At 48.0% G+C, this 18,959-nt stretch overlaps 1 protein-coding gene across 1 annotated transcript; it reads right to left on the bottom strand.

The window, feature by feature from the left end:
* Positions 1-3,672: 3,672 nt before the first annotated feature.
* On the bottom strand, positions 3,673-15,409 carry LOC135376888 (uncharacterized). The gene is made up of 5 exons (XM_064609330.1): positions 15,404-15,409; positions 11,565-11,634; positions 10,639-10,734; positions 6,029-6,124; positions 3,673-3,873 (listed from the first exon to the last, which is right to left on the bottom strand). Exons 2-5 carry the CDS (start codon positions 11,610-11,612, stop codon positions 3,724-3,726), a joined length of 390 nt encoding a protein of 129 aa, XP_064465400.1. The 5' UTR covers positions 11,613-11,634; positions 15,404-15,409; the 3' UTR covers positions 3,673-3,723.
* Between the last annotated feature and the right edge of the window lie 3,550 nt (positions 15,410-18,959).

Raw genomic sequence — 18,959 nt, 5'->3', positions numbered from 1 at the left:
GAGAGTAGCAGAGAAGTCATTATTAACACGCTCTTTTCTTTACAGAAAAGAGCTGAACAGGCCAGTAACATGCACCACAAGAATTGATTCATCGCCAAAGGTTACACCCCCTGTCTACACTGGCTGACGTGTGCATTGGAATGATAGCAATCTGTCCGACACATCAACACACGCATTAAACATGAACAGAATGCACTCACCGCAATAGAGTCATAATTACCGCGGAAATTGAACGTACACCACCCCGCTACAAATAACGAACGGTTGACGGGAAACACTGCACCTGGCCCGACCGCCTCTTCCAGCCGCAATTCTCCGGAGCAACTGGCGATAACTGGTTTCCGCGGCAAATGGAGAGGGCGCTCACCACCACCGACAAGCAAATCACTTCCGTTCCCCTGGTAACGGGGAAGTTGCGAGCGCCGCCACACGCGAGAGATGGCGATCCGATAACCGCGCGTCGTCTGCTAGCTCGAAATGCGTAGACGTGGCAGCGCTTTCCAAGGAATGCGGAGAGGAATGGAAATTCGGCGCTAGCAGACGATGCCTGGTTATCGGATCGCCATCTCTCCCGTGTGGTGCTGCTCGCAGCCCCGCCGCCACCAGGGGAACGCGATGACGCGAAGGCAGTACAGCAATTACGAACACCGGGCGCTATTAGCGATATCATATTTTCACAGCTCCAATCACGTCACCGCATGGTCGGGCTAAGCCTAAACGACGAAATCTCGCCGAAGTCCCCTCGTCAAAACACGTACGCGAAAAACCTGGGCTACCCTCGATATCTTTTTGGCACAGTGCCAATCACTTCAGCGTGTGGTCGGGCTAAGCCTAACCGACGAAATTTTGCACCAGCCGTCATACCCCCCCCCCCCCCAAACACGCAGTAAACACGACAAGCCTGCGATATCATATTTTCACAGTTCGAATCAGTTCAGCGCGTGATAAGCCTAAACGACGAAATTTTGCCGCAGCCCCGCCGTCCAAACACGCAGTAAACACGACAAGCCTGCGCTATCAGCGATATCATTTTTTCACAGTTCGAATCAGTTCAGCGCGTGATAAGCCTAAACGACGAAACATGAAAAGCCTGCGCTATCCGCGATATCTTTTCGTTTCACAGTTCCAAACACTTCTCGCGTGGCCCCTTCCCTCCCTGGCATGCGTGTAAAATATGAACACTCTCCGCCATTGCTAACACCACATCTCTAATCACGCGCCCAGGCACTCGAGCTAAGCCCCATTTTTTATCGGGAAAACCCGCTGCCTGCTTCCCTCTCAGACAGGCGTCGTCAATATGAACACTCCGGGCTTGGAGCCATTGCTAACACCACTCTCTAATCACGCGCCCTGGTTCAGCCTATTTTTTTCGGTAAAACCCGCTGCCTGCCCCCCCTCCCAGACACCCGTCGTAAATATGAACACTCTCCGCCATTGCTAACACCACATCTCTAATCACGAATACGTTCTAACGCAGGATCTCTAACGACGCCCGCCATAAATATGAACACGAGACACTTACCGAGCCAACACGTAGTACGTCATCCTCGCTTTGAACACTCCTCAGGGCATTAGTCCACGTCTGTGAACTAGGGTTCCGTCTCTCGTCAAAAGATGCCTGGGAAAGAAAGGAACAATCAGACGTATTCCTAGCTGTGTGTCCAACGTTAACGTACGCAGTGGGGTCGGCTTCTAATTCTAAACGACGAAATCTGGCCGAAGTCCACTCGTCAAAACACGTACGCGAAAAACCTGGGCTACCCTCGATATCTTTTTGGCACAGTGCCAATCACTTCAGCGCGTGGTCGGGCTAAGCCTAACCGACGAAATTTTGCACCAGCGTCATACCCCCCCCCCCCCAAACACGCAGTAACCACGAAAAGCCTGCGCTGTCCGCGACATCTTTTCTTTTTACAGTTCCAATCACTCTGGCGTTGACCCGTCCCTCCCTGGCATGCGTGTAAAATATGAACACTCTCCGCCATTGCTAACACCACATCTCTAATCACGCGCCCTGGTTCAGCCTATTTTTCGGAAAAACCCGCGGGCTGTCCCCCTCCCAGGCACGCGTCCTAAATATGAAGACACATGGGAAAGAAAGGAACAATCAGACGTACTCCTAGCAGTGTGTCCAAGGTTAACGTACGCAGTGGGGTCGGCTTCTAATTCAACTACGCGGGCGATTTCGACAGTTCAATGAAATTTTCTTGCACTATATCAGTCGTAACGCGATCCACTTGCCGCCATACTGAGAGTAGCAGAGAAGTCATTATTAACACGCTCTTTTCTTTACAGAAATGAGCTGAACAGGCCAGTAACATGCACCACAAGAATTGATTCATCGCCAAAGGTTACACCCCCTGTCTACACTGGCTGACGTGTGCATTGGAATGATAGCAATCTGTCCGACACATCAACACACGCATTAAACATGAACAGAATGCACTCACCGCAATAGAGTCATAATTACCGCGGAAATTGAACGTACACCACCCCGCTACAAATAACGAACGGTTGACGGGAAACACTGCACCTGGCCCGACCGCCTCTTCCAGCCGCAATTCTCCGGAGCAACTGGCGATAACTGGTTTCCGCGGCAAATGGAGAGGGCGCTCACCACCACCGACAAGCAAATCACTTCCGTTCCCCTGGTAACGGGGAAGTTGCGAGCGCCGCCACACGCGAGAGATGGCGATCCGATAACCGCGCGTCGTCTGCTAGCTCGAAATGCGTAGACGTGGCAGCGCTTTCCAAGGAATGCGGAGAGGAATGGAAATTCGGCGCTAGCAGACGATGCCTGGTTATCGGATCGCCATCTCTCCCGTGTGGTGCTGCTCGCAGCCCCGCCGCCACCAGGGGAACGCGATGACGCGAAGGCAGTACAGCAATTACGAACACCGGGCGCTATTAGCGATATCATATTTTCACAGCTCCAATCACGTCACCGCATGGTCGGGCTAAGCCTAAACGACGAAATCTCGCCGAAGTCCCCTCGTCAAAACACGTACGCGAAAAACCTGGGCTACCCTCGATATCTTTTTGGCACAGTGCCAATCACTTCAGCGTGTGGTCGGGCTAAGCCTAACCGACGAAATTTTGCACCAGCCGTCATACCCCCCCCCCCCCCAAACACGCAGTAAACACGACAAGCCTGCGATATCATATTTTCACAGTTCGAATCAGTTCAGCGCGTGATAAGCCTAAACGACGAAATTTTGCCGCAGCCCCGCCGTCCAAACACGCAGTAAACACGACAAGCCTGCGCTATCAGCGATATCATTTTTTCACAGTTCGAATCAGTTCAGCGCGTGATAAGCCTAAACGACGAAACATGAAAAGCCTGCGCTATCCGCGATATCTTTTCGTTTCACAGTTCCAAACACTTCTCGCGTGGCCCCTTCCCTCCCTGGCATGCATGAAAAATATAAACACTGTGCTTTCCGCCATTGCTAACACCACATCTCTAATCACGCGCCCAGGCACTCGAGCTAAGCCCCATTTTTTATCGGGAAAACCCGCTGCCTGCTTCCCTCTCAGACAGGCGTCGTCAATATGAACACTCCGGGCTTGGAGCCATTGCTAACACCACTCTCTAATCACGCGCCCTGGTTCAGCCTATTTTTTTCGGTAAAACCCGCTGCCTGCCCCCCCTCCCAGACACCCGTCGTAAATATGAACACTCTCCGCCATTGCTAACACCACATCTCTAATCACGAATACGTTCTAACGCAGGATCTCTAACGACGCCCGCCATAAATATGAACACGAGACACTTACCGAGCCAACACGTAGTACGTCATCCTCGCTTTGAACACTCCTCAGGGCATTAGTCCACGTCTGTGAACTAGGGTTCCGTCTCTCGTCAAAAGATGCCTGGGAAAGAAAGGAACAATCAGACGTATTCCTAGCTGTGTGTCCAACGTTAACGTACGCAGTGGGGTCGGCTTCTAATTCTAAACGACGAAATCTGGCCGAAGTCCACTCGTCAAAACACGTACGCGAAAAACCTGGGCTACCCTCGATATCTTTTTGGCACAGTGCCAATCACTTCAGCGCGTGGTCGGGCTAAGCCTAACCGACGAAATTTTGCACCAGCGTCATACCCCCCCCCCCCCCAAACACGCAGTAACCACGAAAAGCCTGCGCTGTCCGCGACATCTTTTCTTTTTACAGTTCCAATCACTCTGGCGTTGACCCGTCCCTCCCTGGCATGCGTGTAAAATATGAACACTCTCCGCCATTGCTAACACCACATCTCTAATCACGCGCCCTGGTTCAGCCTATTTTTCGGAAAAACCCGCGGGCTGTCCCCCTCCCAGGCACGCGTCCTAAATATGAAGACACATGGGAAAGAAAGGAACAATCAGACGTACTCCTAGCAGTGTGTCCAAGGTTAACGTACGCAGTGGGGTCGGCTTCTAATTCAACTACGCGGGCGATTTCGACAGTTCAATGAAATTTTCTTGCACTATATCAGTCGTAACGCGATCCACTTGCCGCCATACTGAGAGTAGCAGAGAAGTCATTATTAACACGCTCTTTTCTTTACAGAAAAGAGCTGAACAGGCCAGTAACATGCACCACAAGAATTGATTCATCGCCAAAGGTTACACCCCCTGTCTACACTGGCTGACGTGTGCATTGGAATGATAGCAATCTGTCCGACACATCAACACACGCATTAAACATGAACAGAATGCACTCACCGCAATAGAGTCATAATTACCGCGGAAATTGAACGTACACCACCCCGCTACAAATAACGAACGGTTGACGGGAAACACTGCACCTGGCCCGACCGCCTCTTCCAGCCGCAATTCTCCGGAGCAACTGGCGATAACTGGTTTCCGCGGCAAATGGAGAGGGCGCTCACCACCACCGACAAGCAAATCACTTCCGTTCCCCTGGTAACGGGGAAGTTGCGAGCGCCGCCACACGCGAGAGATGGCGATCCGATAACCGCGCGTCGTCTGCTAGCTCGAAATGCGTAGACGTGGCAGCGCTTTCCAAGGAATGCGGAGAGGAATGGAAATTCGGCGCTAGCAGACGATGCCTGGTTATCGGATCGCCATCTCTCCCGTGTGGTGCTGCTCGCAGCCCCGCCGCCACCAGGGGAACGCGATGACGCAAAGGCAGTACAGCAATTACGAACACCGGGCGCTATTAGCGATATCATATTTACACAGCTCCAATCACGTCACCGCATGGTCGGGCTAAGCCTAAACGACGAAATCTCGCCGAAGTCCCCTCGTCAAAACACGTACGCGAAAAACCTGGGCTACCCTCGATATCTTTTTGGCACAGTGCCAATCACTTCAGCGTGTGGTCGGGCTAAGCCTAACCGACGAAATTTTGCACCAGCCGTCATACCCCCCCCCCCCCCAAACACGCAGTAAACACGACAAGCCTGCGATATCATATTTTCACAGTTCGAATCAGTTCAGCGCGTGATAAGCCTAAACGACGAAATTTTGCCGCAGCCCCGCCGTCCAAACACGCAGTAAACACGACAAGCCTGCGCTATCAGCGATATCATTTTTTCACAGTTCGAATCAGTTCAGCGCGTGATAAGCCTAAACGACGAAACATGAAAAGCCTGCGCTATCCGCGATATCTTTTCGTTTCACAGTTCCAAACACTTCTCGCGTGGCCCCTTCCCTCCCTGGCATGCATGAAAAATATGAACACTCTCCGCCATTGCTAACACCACATCTCTAATCACGCGCCCAGGCACTCGAGCTAAGCCCCATTTTTTATCGGGAAAACCCGCTGCCTGCTTCCCTCTCAGACAGGCGTCGTCAATATGAACACTCCGGGCTTGGAGCCATTGCTAACACCACTCTCTAATCACGCGCCCTGGTTCAGCCTATTTTTTTCGGTAAAACCCGCTGCCTGCCCCCCCTCCCAGACACCCGTCGTAAATATGAACACTCTCCGCCATTGCTAACACCACATCTCTAATCACGAATACGTTCTAACGCAGGATCTCTAACGACGCCCGCCATAAATATGAACACGAGACACTTACCGAGCCAACACGTAGTACGTCATCCTCGCTTTGAACACTCCTCAGGGCATTAGTCCACGTCTGTGAACTAGGGTTCCGTCTCTCGTCAAAAGATGCCTGGGAAAGAAAGGAACAATCAGACGTATTCCTAGCTGTGTGTCCAACGTTAACGTACGCAGTGGGGTCGGCTTCTAATTCTAAACGACGAAATCTGGCCGAAGTCCACTCGTCAAAACACGTACGCGAAAAACCTGGGCTACCCTCGATATCTTTTTGGCACAGTGCCAATCACTTCAGCGCGTGGTCGGGCTAAGCCTAACCGACGAAATTTTGCACCAGCGTCATACCCCCCCCCCCCCCCAAACACGCAGTAACCACGAAAAGCCTGCGCTGTCCGCGACATCTTTTCTTTTTACAGTTCCAATCACTCTGGCGTTGACCCGTCCCTCCCTGGCATGCGTGTAAAATATGAACACTCTCCGCCATTGCTAACACCACATCTCTAATCACGCGCCCTGGTTCAGCCTATTTTTCGGAAAAACCCGCGGGCTGTCCCCCTCCCAGGCACGCGTCCTAAATATGAAGACACATGGGAAAGAAAGGAACAATCAGACGTACTCCTAGCAGTGTGTCCAAGGTTAACGTACGCAGTGGGGTCGGCTTCTAATTCAACTACGCGGGCGATTTCGACAGTTCAATGAAATTTTCTTGCACTATATCAGTCGTAACGCGATCCACTTGCCGCCATACTGAGAGTAGCAGAGAAGTCATTATTAACACGCTCTTTTCTTTACAGAAAAGAGCTGAACAGGCCAGTAACATGCACCACAAGAATTGATTCATCGCCAAAGGTTACACCCCCTGTCTACACTGGCTGACGTGTGCATTGGAATGATAGCAATCTGTCCGACACATCAACACACGCATTAAACATGAACAGAATGCACTCACCGCAATAGAGTCATAATTACCGCGGAAATTGAACGTACACCACCCCGCTACAAATAACGAACGGTTGACGGGAAACACTGCACCTGGCCCGACCGCCTCTTCCAGCCGCAATTCTCCGGAGCAACTGGCGATAACTGGTTTCCGCGGCAAATGGAGAGGGCGCTCACCACCACCGACAAGCAAATCACTTCCGTTCCCCTGGTAACGGGGAAGTTGCGAGCGCCGCCACACGCGAGAGATGGCGATCCGATAACCGCGCGTCGTCTGCTAGCTCGAAATGCGTAGACGTGGCAGCGCTTTCCAAGGAATGCGGAGAGGAATGGAAATTCGGCGCTAGCAGACGATGCCTGGTTTAGGTTTAGGTTTAGGTTTGCCTAATCCCTTTTGAGTCAGGGCAGGTGACGTGAGGGCACCACAGGCAAAAGAAAAAAGAGAAAAAAAGGAAACAGAGTCTATGAAGGTTGGAGCGGTTGTAGGTGGGTCGGTTCCAGGAATGTCGCTGCTGTTGGCGCTTCCGGTCGCTCCGGCTCGGTCGGCAGGCTTGTTTGCCTTGGCTTGGCTCCGATGGCTATCGCTGGCGTCGCTGCTGCTTCCGGTGTTTTCGACGGCGAAGGTTTGCTCGGCTTGGTTCCTGACTTGGATTTGTTGTCGTTTCTTAGGGCACTTTTAGTCAGCCTATCCCAGTTCACGAGGTGTTGTTTACATCTTTCGGCGATGTCGCTGGGGTTTGCTGTTTCAGATGGAGTTGTCAGTCCTAGCATTGTTGCGATGTCAAGGTTTGCTGGGCGAGTCGCCTTGGTGGCTTGGCACCTCAACAGGACGTGGCTTAAGTCCTCTTTCTCCGCACCACATAGGATGCATAAGTCGTCGTTGTGGTTAAAAAGCTGGGACAGTCTCTCTCGCGTCAGGAGGGCCCCCGTTCTAGCTTGGAAATATAGGCCGCTAGCGCGGTCTCCTCTGTAGAGGTTGTATGGGCTGGGCTTGTCTCTGTATGTGGCGTAGAGGTTCATGCTCTGTTTGTTTCTTACGCGTTGTCTCCAGTAGTCGTTCTCAGTTTTCTTCATTTCTTTGTTGATTTGTTGATTCCATTCTCTGGCAGTGTTTGTTTTATGGCGACTGGTCCCCTTGCTGGATTTGGAATCTATTCGGTTTATTCGTTTTATCCAGTTCGTCTTTATGCCTGTGTATCTTACATGGTGGAAAATTATTTTTGCTAATCGATTTCGTGGTAGATGGATCAGTCTTCCCAAGTATCTTGTTTTTGACCGTGCCTCTCTGTATTCGAAAGTTGACCATGCGACCTCCCCTTCTATGGCAGCATTCGCTGTGGCTAGGTTCCCTCCCAAAATCCATTTGCCGATCTCCCGTTGTTGGCGTTCAAGGATTTTCATGGTACTGGCGCTGTAGCATAATGCTTCATTTGCGTAGGTGGCACATGGAACTGATGTAGTCTTCCATAATAACTTACCGACGGAATATGGGTTGTAGGAGTGGCGGGCGAGGTGCCACACGTGTCCCTTCTTTTTGTTTGTTGTCGCTACGATTGTTTTTTCATGTTTCTCCAAGTAATTTAGTTTGTCTTCGATGAGCACCCCCAGATACCTGTAGTGGTGGGTGTGTTGGACGGTGGTATTTTGTAGTCGGAAAGTTTCGTTGCCGCTGTTGTTCCCCCCAATCTTCATCCATTGAGTCTTTGATCTGCTAAACTTCATTCCGTGAGCCTCTGCCGTCCGAGTACATATGTCAAGGAGGCGATGCAGGTCTGTTGGTGTCCTGGCGATGAGTAAAATATCGTCTGCAAAAGCCAGCGCAGGGATGTGGGTGACAGTCTCCTCGCCCAATGTGTCCCGGGTACTAATCTTGATCCCATTGTGGCAGTCTTCAAGTTTTATCAACAGCTCATTAAGGAAAATATTAAATAGCGTAGGTGACAATGGGCATCCCTGTTTCAGTCCCACCATCTGTTTCACTTTGCAAGATTTGTAGGCATCCAGTTGGTACGTGCAGTAGCAGTCAGAGTACATGTTTTGTATAATGCTGATCATGCGTTCCGGGACTCCAATCTTTCTGAGTTTTTCCCAGAGTACCTCATGAGGGACGGCGTCATACGCCTTTTCCAGGTCGAGGAAAGCTAAGAATAATTCGTTGCCTGTTTTCAGGGTGAGCTCGATCAGTTGGGTAAGGATATACAAATTATCGCTTCCTCTTCTGTCTTCGCGAAAGCCATTTTGTAATTCGCTCAGCTTATCATCGAAGGTTTTCGCTATTCTTTTGTTAATGACAGCTGCAAACAATTTGGCGATGCTGTTTTGTAGCGTTATGGGTCGATACGAATTGAGATCGTCTTTTGGTTTTCCTTGGCCTTTGTGTATTAGTCGGACTGTGCTTTGTTTCCACTCGTTGGGTAGTTGACCCGTCACTAATATGTCATTAAAGATTCTTCTGAGGGCTTCTTTGGAAATGGGTTGGAGTATTTTTAGGAAATCATTTGGGATCCCATCTGGACCAGTGGCTTTACCCTTCGCAAGTCTGTTGATATGTTCTGTTAATTCCTGTTCTTCAATTGGCCTCAGGAGTTCTTCCTGCTCGTCTTGGAGTGGTTGTGTTATATATTTGGCTTGTGCACTTGTTCTTTTCTGAAGGTCGTCTTGTTGTTGATTGAAGTAGCGGGTCATGTAGTTCTCGATTTCTTCTTTACTGCTTATCGGATCGCCATCTCTCCCGTGTGGTGCTGCTCGCAGCCCCGCCGCCACCAGGGGAACGCGATGACGCGAAGGCAGTACAGCAATTACGAACACCGGGCGCTATTAGCGATATCATATTTTCACAGCTCCAATCACGTCACCGCATGGTCGGGCTAAGCCTAAACGACGAAATCTCGCCGAAGTCCCCTCGTCAAAACACGTACGCGAAAAACCTGGGCTACCCTCGATATCTTTTTGGCACAGTGCCAATCACTTCAGCGTGTGGTCGGGCTAAGCCTAACCGACGAAATTTTGCACCAGCCGTCATACCCCCCCCCCCCCCCCCAAACACGCAGTAAACACGACAAGCCTGCGATATCATATTTTCACAGTTCGAATCAGTTCAGCGCGTGATAAGCCTAAACGACGAAATTTTGCCGCAGCCCCGCCGTCCAAACACGCAGTAAACACGACAAGCCTGCGCTATCAGCGATATCATTTTTTCACAGTTCGAATCAGTTCAGCGCGTGATAAGCCTAAACGACGAAACATGAAAAGCCTGCGCTATCCGCGATATCTTTTCGTTTCACAGTTCCAAACACTTCTCGCGTGGCCCCTTCCCTCCCTGGCATGCATGAAAAATATAAACACTGTGCTTTCCGCCATTGCTAACACCACATCTCTAATCACGCGCCCAGGCACTCGAGCTAAGCCCCATTTTTTATCGGGAAAACCCGCTGCCTGCTTCCCTCTCAGACAGGCGTCGTCAATATGAACACTCCGGGCTTGGAGCCATTGCTAACACCACTCTCTAATCACGCGCCCTGGTTCAGCCTATTTTTTTCGGTAAAACCCGCTGCCTGCCCCCCCTCCCAGACACCCGTCGTAAATATGAACACTCTCCGCCATTGCTAACACCACATCTCTAATCACGAATACGTTCTAACGCAGGATCTCTAACGACGCCCGCCATAAATATGAACACGAGACACTTACCGAGCCAACACGTAGTACGTCATCCTCGCTTTGAACACTCCTCAGGGCATTAGTCCACGTCTGTGAACTAGGGTTCCGTCTCTCGTCAAAAGATGCCTGGGAAAGAAAGGAACAATCAGACGTATTCCTAGCTGTGTGTCCAACGTTAACGTACGCAGTGGGGTCGGCTTCTAATTCTAAACGACGAAATCTGGCCGAAGTCCACTCGTCAAAACACGTACGCGAAAAACCTGGGCTACCCTCGATATCTTTTTGGCACAGTGCCAATCACTTCAGCGCGTGGTCGGGCTAAGCCTAACCGACGAAATTTTGCACCAGCGTCATACCCCCCCCCCCAAACACGCAGTAACCACGAAAAGCCTGCGCTGTCCGCGACATCTTTTCTTTTTACAGTTCCAATCACTCTGGCGTTGACCCGTCCCTCCCTGGCATGCGTGTAAAATATGAACACTCTCCGCCATTGCTAACACCACATCTCTAATCACGCGCCCTGGTTCAGCCTATTTTTCGGAAAAACCCGCGGGCTGTCCCCCTCCCAGGCACGCGTCCTAAATATGAAGACACATGGGAAAGAAAGGAACAATCAGACGTACTCCTAGCAGTGTGTCCAAGGTTAACGTACGCAGTGGGGTCGGCTTCTAATTCAACTACGCGGGCGATTTCGACAGTTCAATGAAATTTTCTTGCACTATATCAGTCGTAACGCGATCCACTTGCCGCCATACTGAGAGTAGCAGAGAAGTCATTATTAACACGCTCTTTTCTTTACAGAAAAGAGCTGAACAGGCCAGTAACATGCACCACAAGAATTGATTCATCGCCAAAGGTTACACCCCCTGTCTACACTGGCTGACGTGTGCATTGGAATGATAGCAATCTGTCCGACACATCAACACACGCATTAAACATGAACAGAATGCACTCACCGCAATAGAGTCATAATTACCGTCCATAATTGGAAACTGCTGCTCCATCTTACAAATTTGTCGTGCACGTCTAGGTATTTTCCATATTTTTTAAACATTTCCACATCTTTCATATTCAATGTGCTGGACATGTTACTGTGCAACCCCTGATATCGAATCAAAATCTGAGTCAGCATGGGCCCATGAACACACCGGTGTAATATGAGCCAAAATAGGACTGACGAGATGTCGGCAAGTTGTAAACCGCTGTTCGATCTTACAAATTTGTCGGCACGTCTAGGTGTTTTTCATATTTTTTAAACATTTCCACATCTTTCATATTCAACGTGCGAGACACGTTAGTGTGCAACCCCTGATATCGAATCAAAATCTGAGTCAGCATGGGCCCATGAACACACCGGTGTAATATGAGCCAAAATAGGACTGACGAGATGTCGGCAAGTTGCAAACCGCTGTTCGATCTTACAAATTTGTCGGCACGTCTAGGTGTTTTTCATATTTTTTAAACATTTCCACATCTTTCATATTCAACGTGCGAGACATGTTAGTGTGCAACCCCTGATATCGAATCAAAATCTGAGTCAGCATGGGCCCATGAACACACCGGTGTAATATGAGCCAAAATAGGACTGACGAGATGTCGGCAAGTTGCAAACCGCTGTTCGATCTTACAAATTTGTCGGCACGTCTAGGTGTTTTTCATATTTTTTAAACATTTCCACATCTTTCATATTCAATGTGCTGGACATGTTACTGTGCAACCCCTGATATCGAATCAAAATCTGAGTCAGCATGGGCCCATGAACACACCGGTGTAATATGAGCCAAAATAGGACTGACGAGATGTCGGCAAGTTGTAAACCGCTGTTCGATCTTACAAATTTGTCGGCACGTCTAGGTGTTTTTCATATTTTTTAAACATTTCCACATCTTTCATATTCAACGTGCGAGACACGTTAGTGTGCAACCCCTGATATCGAATCAAAATCTGAGTCAGCATGGGCCCATGAACACACCGGTGTAATATGAGCAAAAGTAGGACTGACGAGATGTCGACAAGTTGCAAACCGCTGTTACATCTTACAAATTTGTCGTGTCCGTCTAGGTGTTTTTCATATTTTTTAAACATTTCCACATCTTTCATATTCAACGTGCTGGACATGTTACTGTGCAACCCCTGATATCGAATCAAAATCTGAGTCAGCATGGGCCCATGAACACACCGGTGTAATATGAGCCAAAATAGGACTGACGAGATGTCGGCAAGTTGCAAACCGCTGTTCGATCTTACAAATTTGTCGGCACGTCTAGGTGTTTTTCATATTTTTTAAACATTTCCACATCTTTCATATTCAACGTGCGAGACATGTTAGTGTGCAACCCCTGATATCGAATCAAAATCTGAGTCAGCATGGGCCCATGAACACACCGGTGTAATATGAGCCAAAATAGGACTGACGAGATGTCGGCAAGTTGCAAACCGCTGTTCGATCTTACAAATTTGTCGGCACGTCTAGGTGTTTTTCATATTTTTTAAACATTTCCACATCTTTCATATTCAACGTGCGAGACATGTTAGTGTGCAACCCCTGATATCGAATCAAAATCTGAGTCAGCATGGGCCCATGAACACACCGGTGTAATATGAGCCAAAATAGGACTGACGAGATGTCGGCAAGTTGCAAACCGCTGTTCGATCTTACAAATTTGTCGGCACGTCTAGGTGTTTTTCATATTTTTTAAACATTTCCACATCTTTCATATTCAACGTGCGAGACATGTTACTGTGCAACCCCTGATATCAAATCAAAATCTGAGTCAGCATGGGCCCATGAACACACCGGTGTAATATGAGCAAAAGTAGGACTGACGAGATGTCGACAAGTTGCAAACCGCTGTTACATCTTACAAATTTGTCGTGTCCGTCTAGGTGTTTTTCATATTTTTTAAACATTTCCACATCTTTCATATTCAACGTGCTGGACATGTTACTGTGCAACCCCTGATATCGAATCAAAATCTGAGTCAGCATGGGCCCATGAACACACCGGTGTAATATGAGCCAAAATAGGACTGACGAGATGTCGGCAAGTTGCAAACCGCTGTTCGATCTTACAAATTTGTCGACACGTCTAGGTGTTTTTCATATTTTTTAAACATTTCCACATCTTTCATATTCAACGTGCGAGACATGTTAGTGTGCAACCCCTGATATCGAATCAAAATCTGAGTCAGCATGGGCCCATGAACACACCGGTGTAATATGAGCCAAAATAGGACTGACGAGATGTCGGCAAGTTGCAAACCGCTGTTCGATCTTACAAATTTGTCGGCACGTCTAGGTGTTTTTCATATTTTTTAAACATTTCCACATCTTTCATATTCAACGTGCGAGACATGTTAGTGTGCAACCCCTGATATCGAATCAAAATCTGAGTCAGCATGGGCCCATGAACACACCGGTGTAATATGAGCCAAAATAGGACTGACGAGATGTCGGCAAGTTGCAAACCGCTGTTCGATCTTACAAATTTGTCGGCACGTCTAGGTGTTTTTCATATTTTTTAAACATTTCCACATCTTTCATATTCAACGTGCGAGACATGTTAGTGTGCAACCCCTGATATCGAATCCAAATCTTAGTCAGCATGGGCTCATGAACACACCGGTGTAATATGAGCCAAAATAGGACTGACGAGATGTCGGCAAGTTGCAAACCGCTGTTCGATCTTACAAATTTGTCGGCACGTCTAGGTGTTTTTCATATTTTTTAAACATTTCCACATCTTTCATATTCAACGTGCGAGACATGTTAGTGTGCAACCCCTGATATCGAATCAAAATCTGAGTCAGCATGGGCCCATGAACACACCGGTGTAATATGAGCCAAAATAGGACTGACGAGATGTCGGCAAGTTGCAAACCGCTGTTCGATCTTACAAATTTGTCGGCACGTCTAGGTGTTTTTCATATTTTTTAAACATTTCCACATCTTTCATATTCAACGTGCGAGACATGTTAGTGTGCAACCCCTGATATCGAATCCAAATCTTAGTCAGCATGGGCCCATGAACACACCGGTGTAATATGAGCCAAAATAGGACTGACGAGATGTCGGCAAGTTGCAAACCGCTGTTCGATCTTACAAATTTGTCGGCACGTCTAGGTATTTTCCATATTTTTTAAACATTTCCACATCTTTCATATTCAACGTGCGAGACATGTTACTGTGCAACCCCTGATATCGAATCCAAATCTTAGTCAGCATGGGCTCATGAACACACCGGTGTAATATGAGCCAAAATAGGACTGATGAGATGTCGACAAGTTGCAAACCGCTGTTCGATCTTACAAATTTGTCGGCACGTCTAGGTGTTTTTCATATTTTTTAAACATTTCCACATCTTTCATATTCAACGTGCGAGACATGTTACTGTGCAACCCCTGATATCGAATCCAAATCTTAGTCAGCATGGGCTCATGAACACACCGGTGTAATATGAGCCAAAATAGGACTGATGAGATGTCGACAAGTTGCAAACCGCTGTTCGATCTTACAAATTTGTCGGCACGTCTAGGTGTTTTTCATATTTTTTAAACATTTCCACATCTTTCATATTCAACGTGCTAGACATGTTAGTGTGCAACCCCTGATATCGGATCTACCCCGTTTATTTGCATCATCACCTGATAAAGTGCAGGTCCCGCACGAAAGGCTGTGTGTAATAAAGTTTAATTTCAAAGAGTGCGTCATTCCGTGGACTTGTTGTGTTTCCACTACAGTCATAGAGTATAATATAAGCGTGACCCATTTTTTCCCCCAGAATGGGTTCACTCACGCAAAGGAAACGGACAGGGGTCAAGTGATCTTCCCGAAGGGTCTGTCAAAGTCAGTGAAATGGATGCACGTAATATCCCGGACGACAAAACGATGTATTGAAAGTAGGCGAAAGCACACGGACATGAAGATGCTTGTGCGGGCGACACGGGTGCTAAGTGCCAAATGACGCATGTTTTAATGCCCTTCGTGCAGAACTATACGGACAGTTTCAGTCTGTGATGAGCAAAGTACAGGGTGTGTGCAGAAAAACATGACCCGCATTTTTATATGTAACTCGTTGTCTACTTAGCCGAGGAACTTCCGGTGGCGCACGACGGCGTATTTATGCGTGCGAAAGCTAGAAAAAAATCCTGGAAGCCATACTCAATGTAAAAAAATAAACAAAGCGCGAAAACATGGGCTTCCATGCATTAGAATAGGGCGGTCATGACACTGCATGGCAGTGTATTTCGGTCTCATAAGAGTTATGTGCAGGCACCGCTAGGGGCACTGCCGATGAGCATCCATGTGGGACATCGTTTCGATTTATGCACCGATAGCTCCCCTAGCGGTACTTGAACACAACTCTCCTACGTGCACCATGTTGCCCTTTCACATACACCCTGTTGCCCACCATGTTGCCCTATTCTGATGCACGGAAGCCGACGTTTTCGTTGTTCCGTTTATTTTTTAAGCTGGGTATGGCTTCCACAATTTTTCTACAGATTTCGCACGCATAAATGCGCCATCGTGCGCCACCGGAAGTTCGTTAGTTAGGTAGGCAACAAGCTATGTGCCTAAATGCGGGTCATGTCTTTCTGCACACACCCTGTTCATCAAGATTGTACTTAACGTGTATTCACACGAGGGACATCCTCGCGGAGTATTCTAGAAGAAGAGAAAGCGAAAACATTGCTCACAGAGCCGAAGTTCTGACCCGTGTTATGTTGAGCATTCACACGGCGAGGAATATCGGGGTGGCGAACTGCGCATTTACGAAACGACACTTAGCAGACGACACTTAGCAGACGACATTTAGCAGACGACACTTAGCAGACGGGTCTTGCTTAGAACGTACAAAGAGTGTTGGTGGTTAACCACATAATATAATAACCAGAATTACCTACCACGTTGCACTCTCATTGGTCGCTTGCTCAGTGTTGTGTGAATTATCTCAAACTATGGGCTCTGCGTGGAGCTGTTGGAGCCTGGCGTCGTTATACGCGTTTCAGATTTCCAGGCGATTGCGAGCTTATGTGGAAAGGCACCAGCACGTACCTGAATCTTTTGCTATTCTTTATTCATTAAAAGGTCACCATCCATATGCTTCGTCGCAGGCTTTGTCACACCAAGGAAAACGATGTGACCTCCGTTGATTTCCAGACTGCAACGTGCTTATGAGGAAAGGCATTGGCATGTACCTGGATCTTTGCTTCCTCTTGAAGACAGCCCGGAGTGCATACAGACCTTCCTTTTTTCTTCTCTCCACCGTTTGTCACAGCCCAACTTCCTCGTGCAAATAAAACGGGTTTAATTCAAATAAAGTGACAACACGCGCTGCAGAGCGAATGTGAGTTTATTTCAAACACATTTTTGACGTCATGGACTGTCGTGCGTCGGTGCGGAGAAAGTTGCCTTCCAGTCTTCGCTACTGCAAGAAAAAAGAAAGAAAAAAACATTATTGCGAAATCAGATGCTGTGTGTGTGTGTTCTACGTATCGAGTATTTACATAGACACAGCACGCGTGGTCTTTTAAGACCTATGGAAAAGAAGAAAAGGAGGTGGGAGGGCTTGCCGTTGTCGGCCTCACGTATGTGGGCAACGTCATACGACTGACGCCCTGGGGGAATGTGCGTCCTGGGCCGACTTCTAAGGGAACTGTGCCGACATATGTCTGAAAGCGTCTGAGGAAAACCCAGGAAAAGCCCCAGACAGCACAGCCGGCACCGGGATTCGAACCCGGGTACCTCTCAGTGTCGACGTGACATGCCTAGCACGCTAACCACCGAGCCACGGGAGCATAAGAAAAGGAGGCACCCCAAAGCGCAGGACAAGTGACGAACGAATAAGGGCCCAATTTCATCCCGTTGGAAGCTTCGAATCGGACACGTGATTTGAGATAGCCAATTAGTTTCGCAGCAGCAGTGGTACAGCACAGTGTACAGTACCAGGCAGTACAATGAGTAAAGCACCAGTTTGGGATCCATTTTGATGCGCTACAGTCCGGTGTGTGTCCAGGAATTGAGAAACTCCGTTCTACACGGCTACGCGGACGCTAGAAACACAAAATTGTCGTTGGCATCATATTCCTTTCCCTGGCTTCCAATTTTCAATGGAACAGGACACCCAGTCTAGTTCCTCTATAGGTCCACGTGCATTAACTGAAAGGAGACTGCATAATTTTAGCGGGAAGAAAATTTAATCAACATAATAAATAGAAAGAAAACTTAAGACAATAAAAAACGAAAACGTCCTGGTCTCGCTCGGTTCGCTGTCGTGTCTATATGGTATGCAATATTAGAGAGACTTAACACCTCTTAATACTTTCCGGTTCCTTAATAATAATAATCAGGCAAAAGATGGGAGAAGTCTAGCACTCGCAAGTGAATAAGATAAGTATTTAAAGTATTTAAAATACAGACCGACTGATGTAAATGAATGAGAGAGAGGTTTGATAAGAGGCTCAGATTGTATCAGGACGTATTCATAAATCTGTAAAACTGATTTATGTTCCACTACAAAACACGGGAGACACCTGCACAGTGTCGCCACCTCTCGCCCTTCCTTCGAGTTTTTGCATCTAATGTTTTGAAAAACCATTCAGAGATGGCGCCACAAGTCCGGATGGTGGTTCCAAGAAAGGTGATGTTCTCTTTGATCAACCCATGGCGTTGTTGTATGGGCATCGTGGCAGAAGTAATTTAGATTTTATTTGATTTGTTTCAAGAAATAGTTCAAGTAGTCAGTCAATAGTTTCAAGTTTCGTCATAGAAAACGTCATCTTCAAGTCGTGTGACCTTGTTAACACGTCGTTTTGCTGCGTACCGACATATTTTCGTCGTCACAGAACCAAGAGAAGAACGTATTTTGCCAGCATAAACTACGCAGTGCTTCTTCCTCAACGTGGAACCCAATTTCTCCTTAATTTATGTATGTCGCGTCGGCTTATCATCATCACTTCTTTGGAAGTCGTCAACAGTACGAGGTCTTATATTGCTAGCTTTGATGATTCTCCCTCTATTTTCTTTTTCTATTTTTGCATTTTAAAACGTGGTGACCACTGTGGGAAATTTCTGTGCTTTAAAACTGCGTGCTCACTGTCCGTTGTGGGAAATACGAACAACAAATAAAGAATGATAAATTGTTATCCTATGCCGCGAGACAACTGAGTATGAATAACTTCCATCCAACTCCGGGCCTACTGGCTATGGGCTCTATGTAGGGCCCATGGTCGGCCCATCAATAAAAATAGATTGCTGGCTGGAAATGAGGCCAGGGAGACCCCGAGCTGCAAGCAATCTCGGTCTTATGTTGGCACTACCTTGGCCCTATGTCGTTTAAAGGGACGGCCTCG

Source organism: Ornithodoros turicata, unplaced genomic scaffold, assembly GCF_037126465.1.
Source record: "Ornithodoros turicata isolate Travis unplaced genomic scaffold, ASM3712646v1 ctg00001347.1, whole genome shotgun sequence".
Lineage (NCBI taxonomy): Eukaryota > Metazoa > Arthropoda > Arachnida > Ixodida > Argasidae > Ornithodoros > Ornithodoros turicata.
Note: the sequence above shows the minus strand (reverse complement) of the source record. Positions and strands in the feature narration are given on the sequence as shown.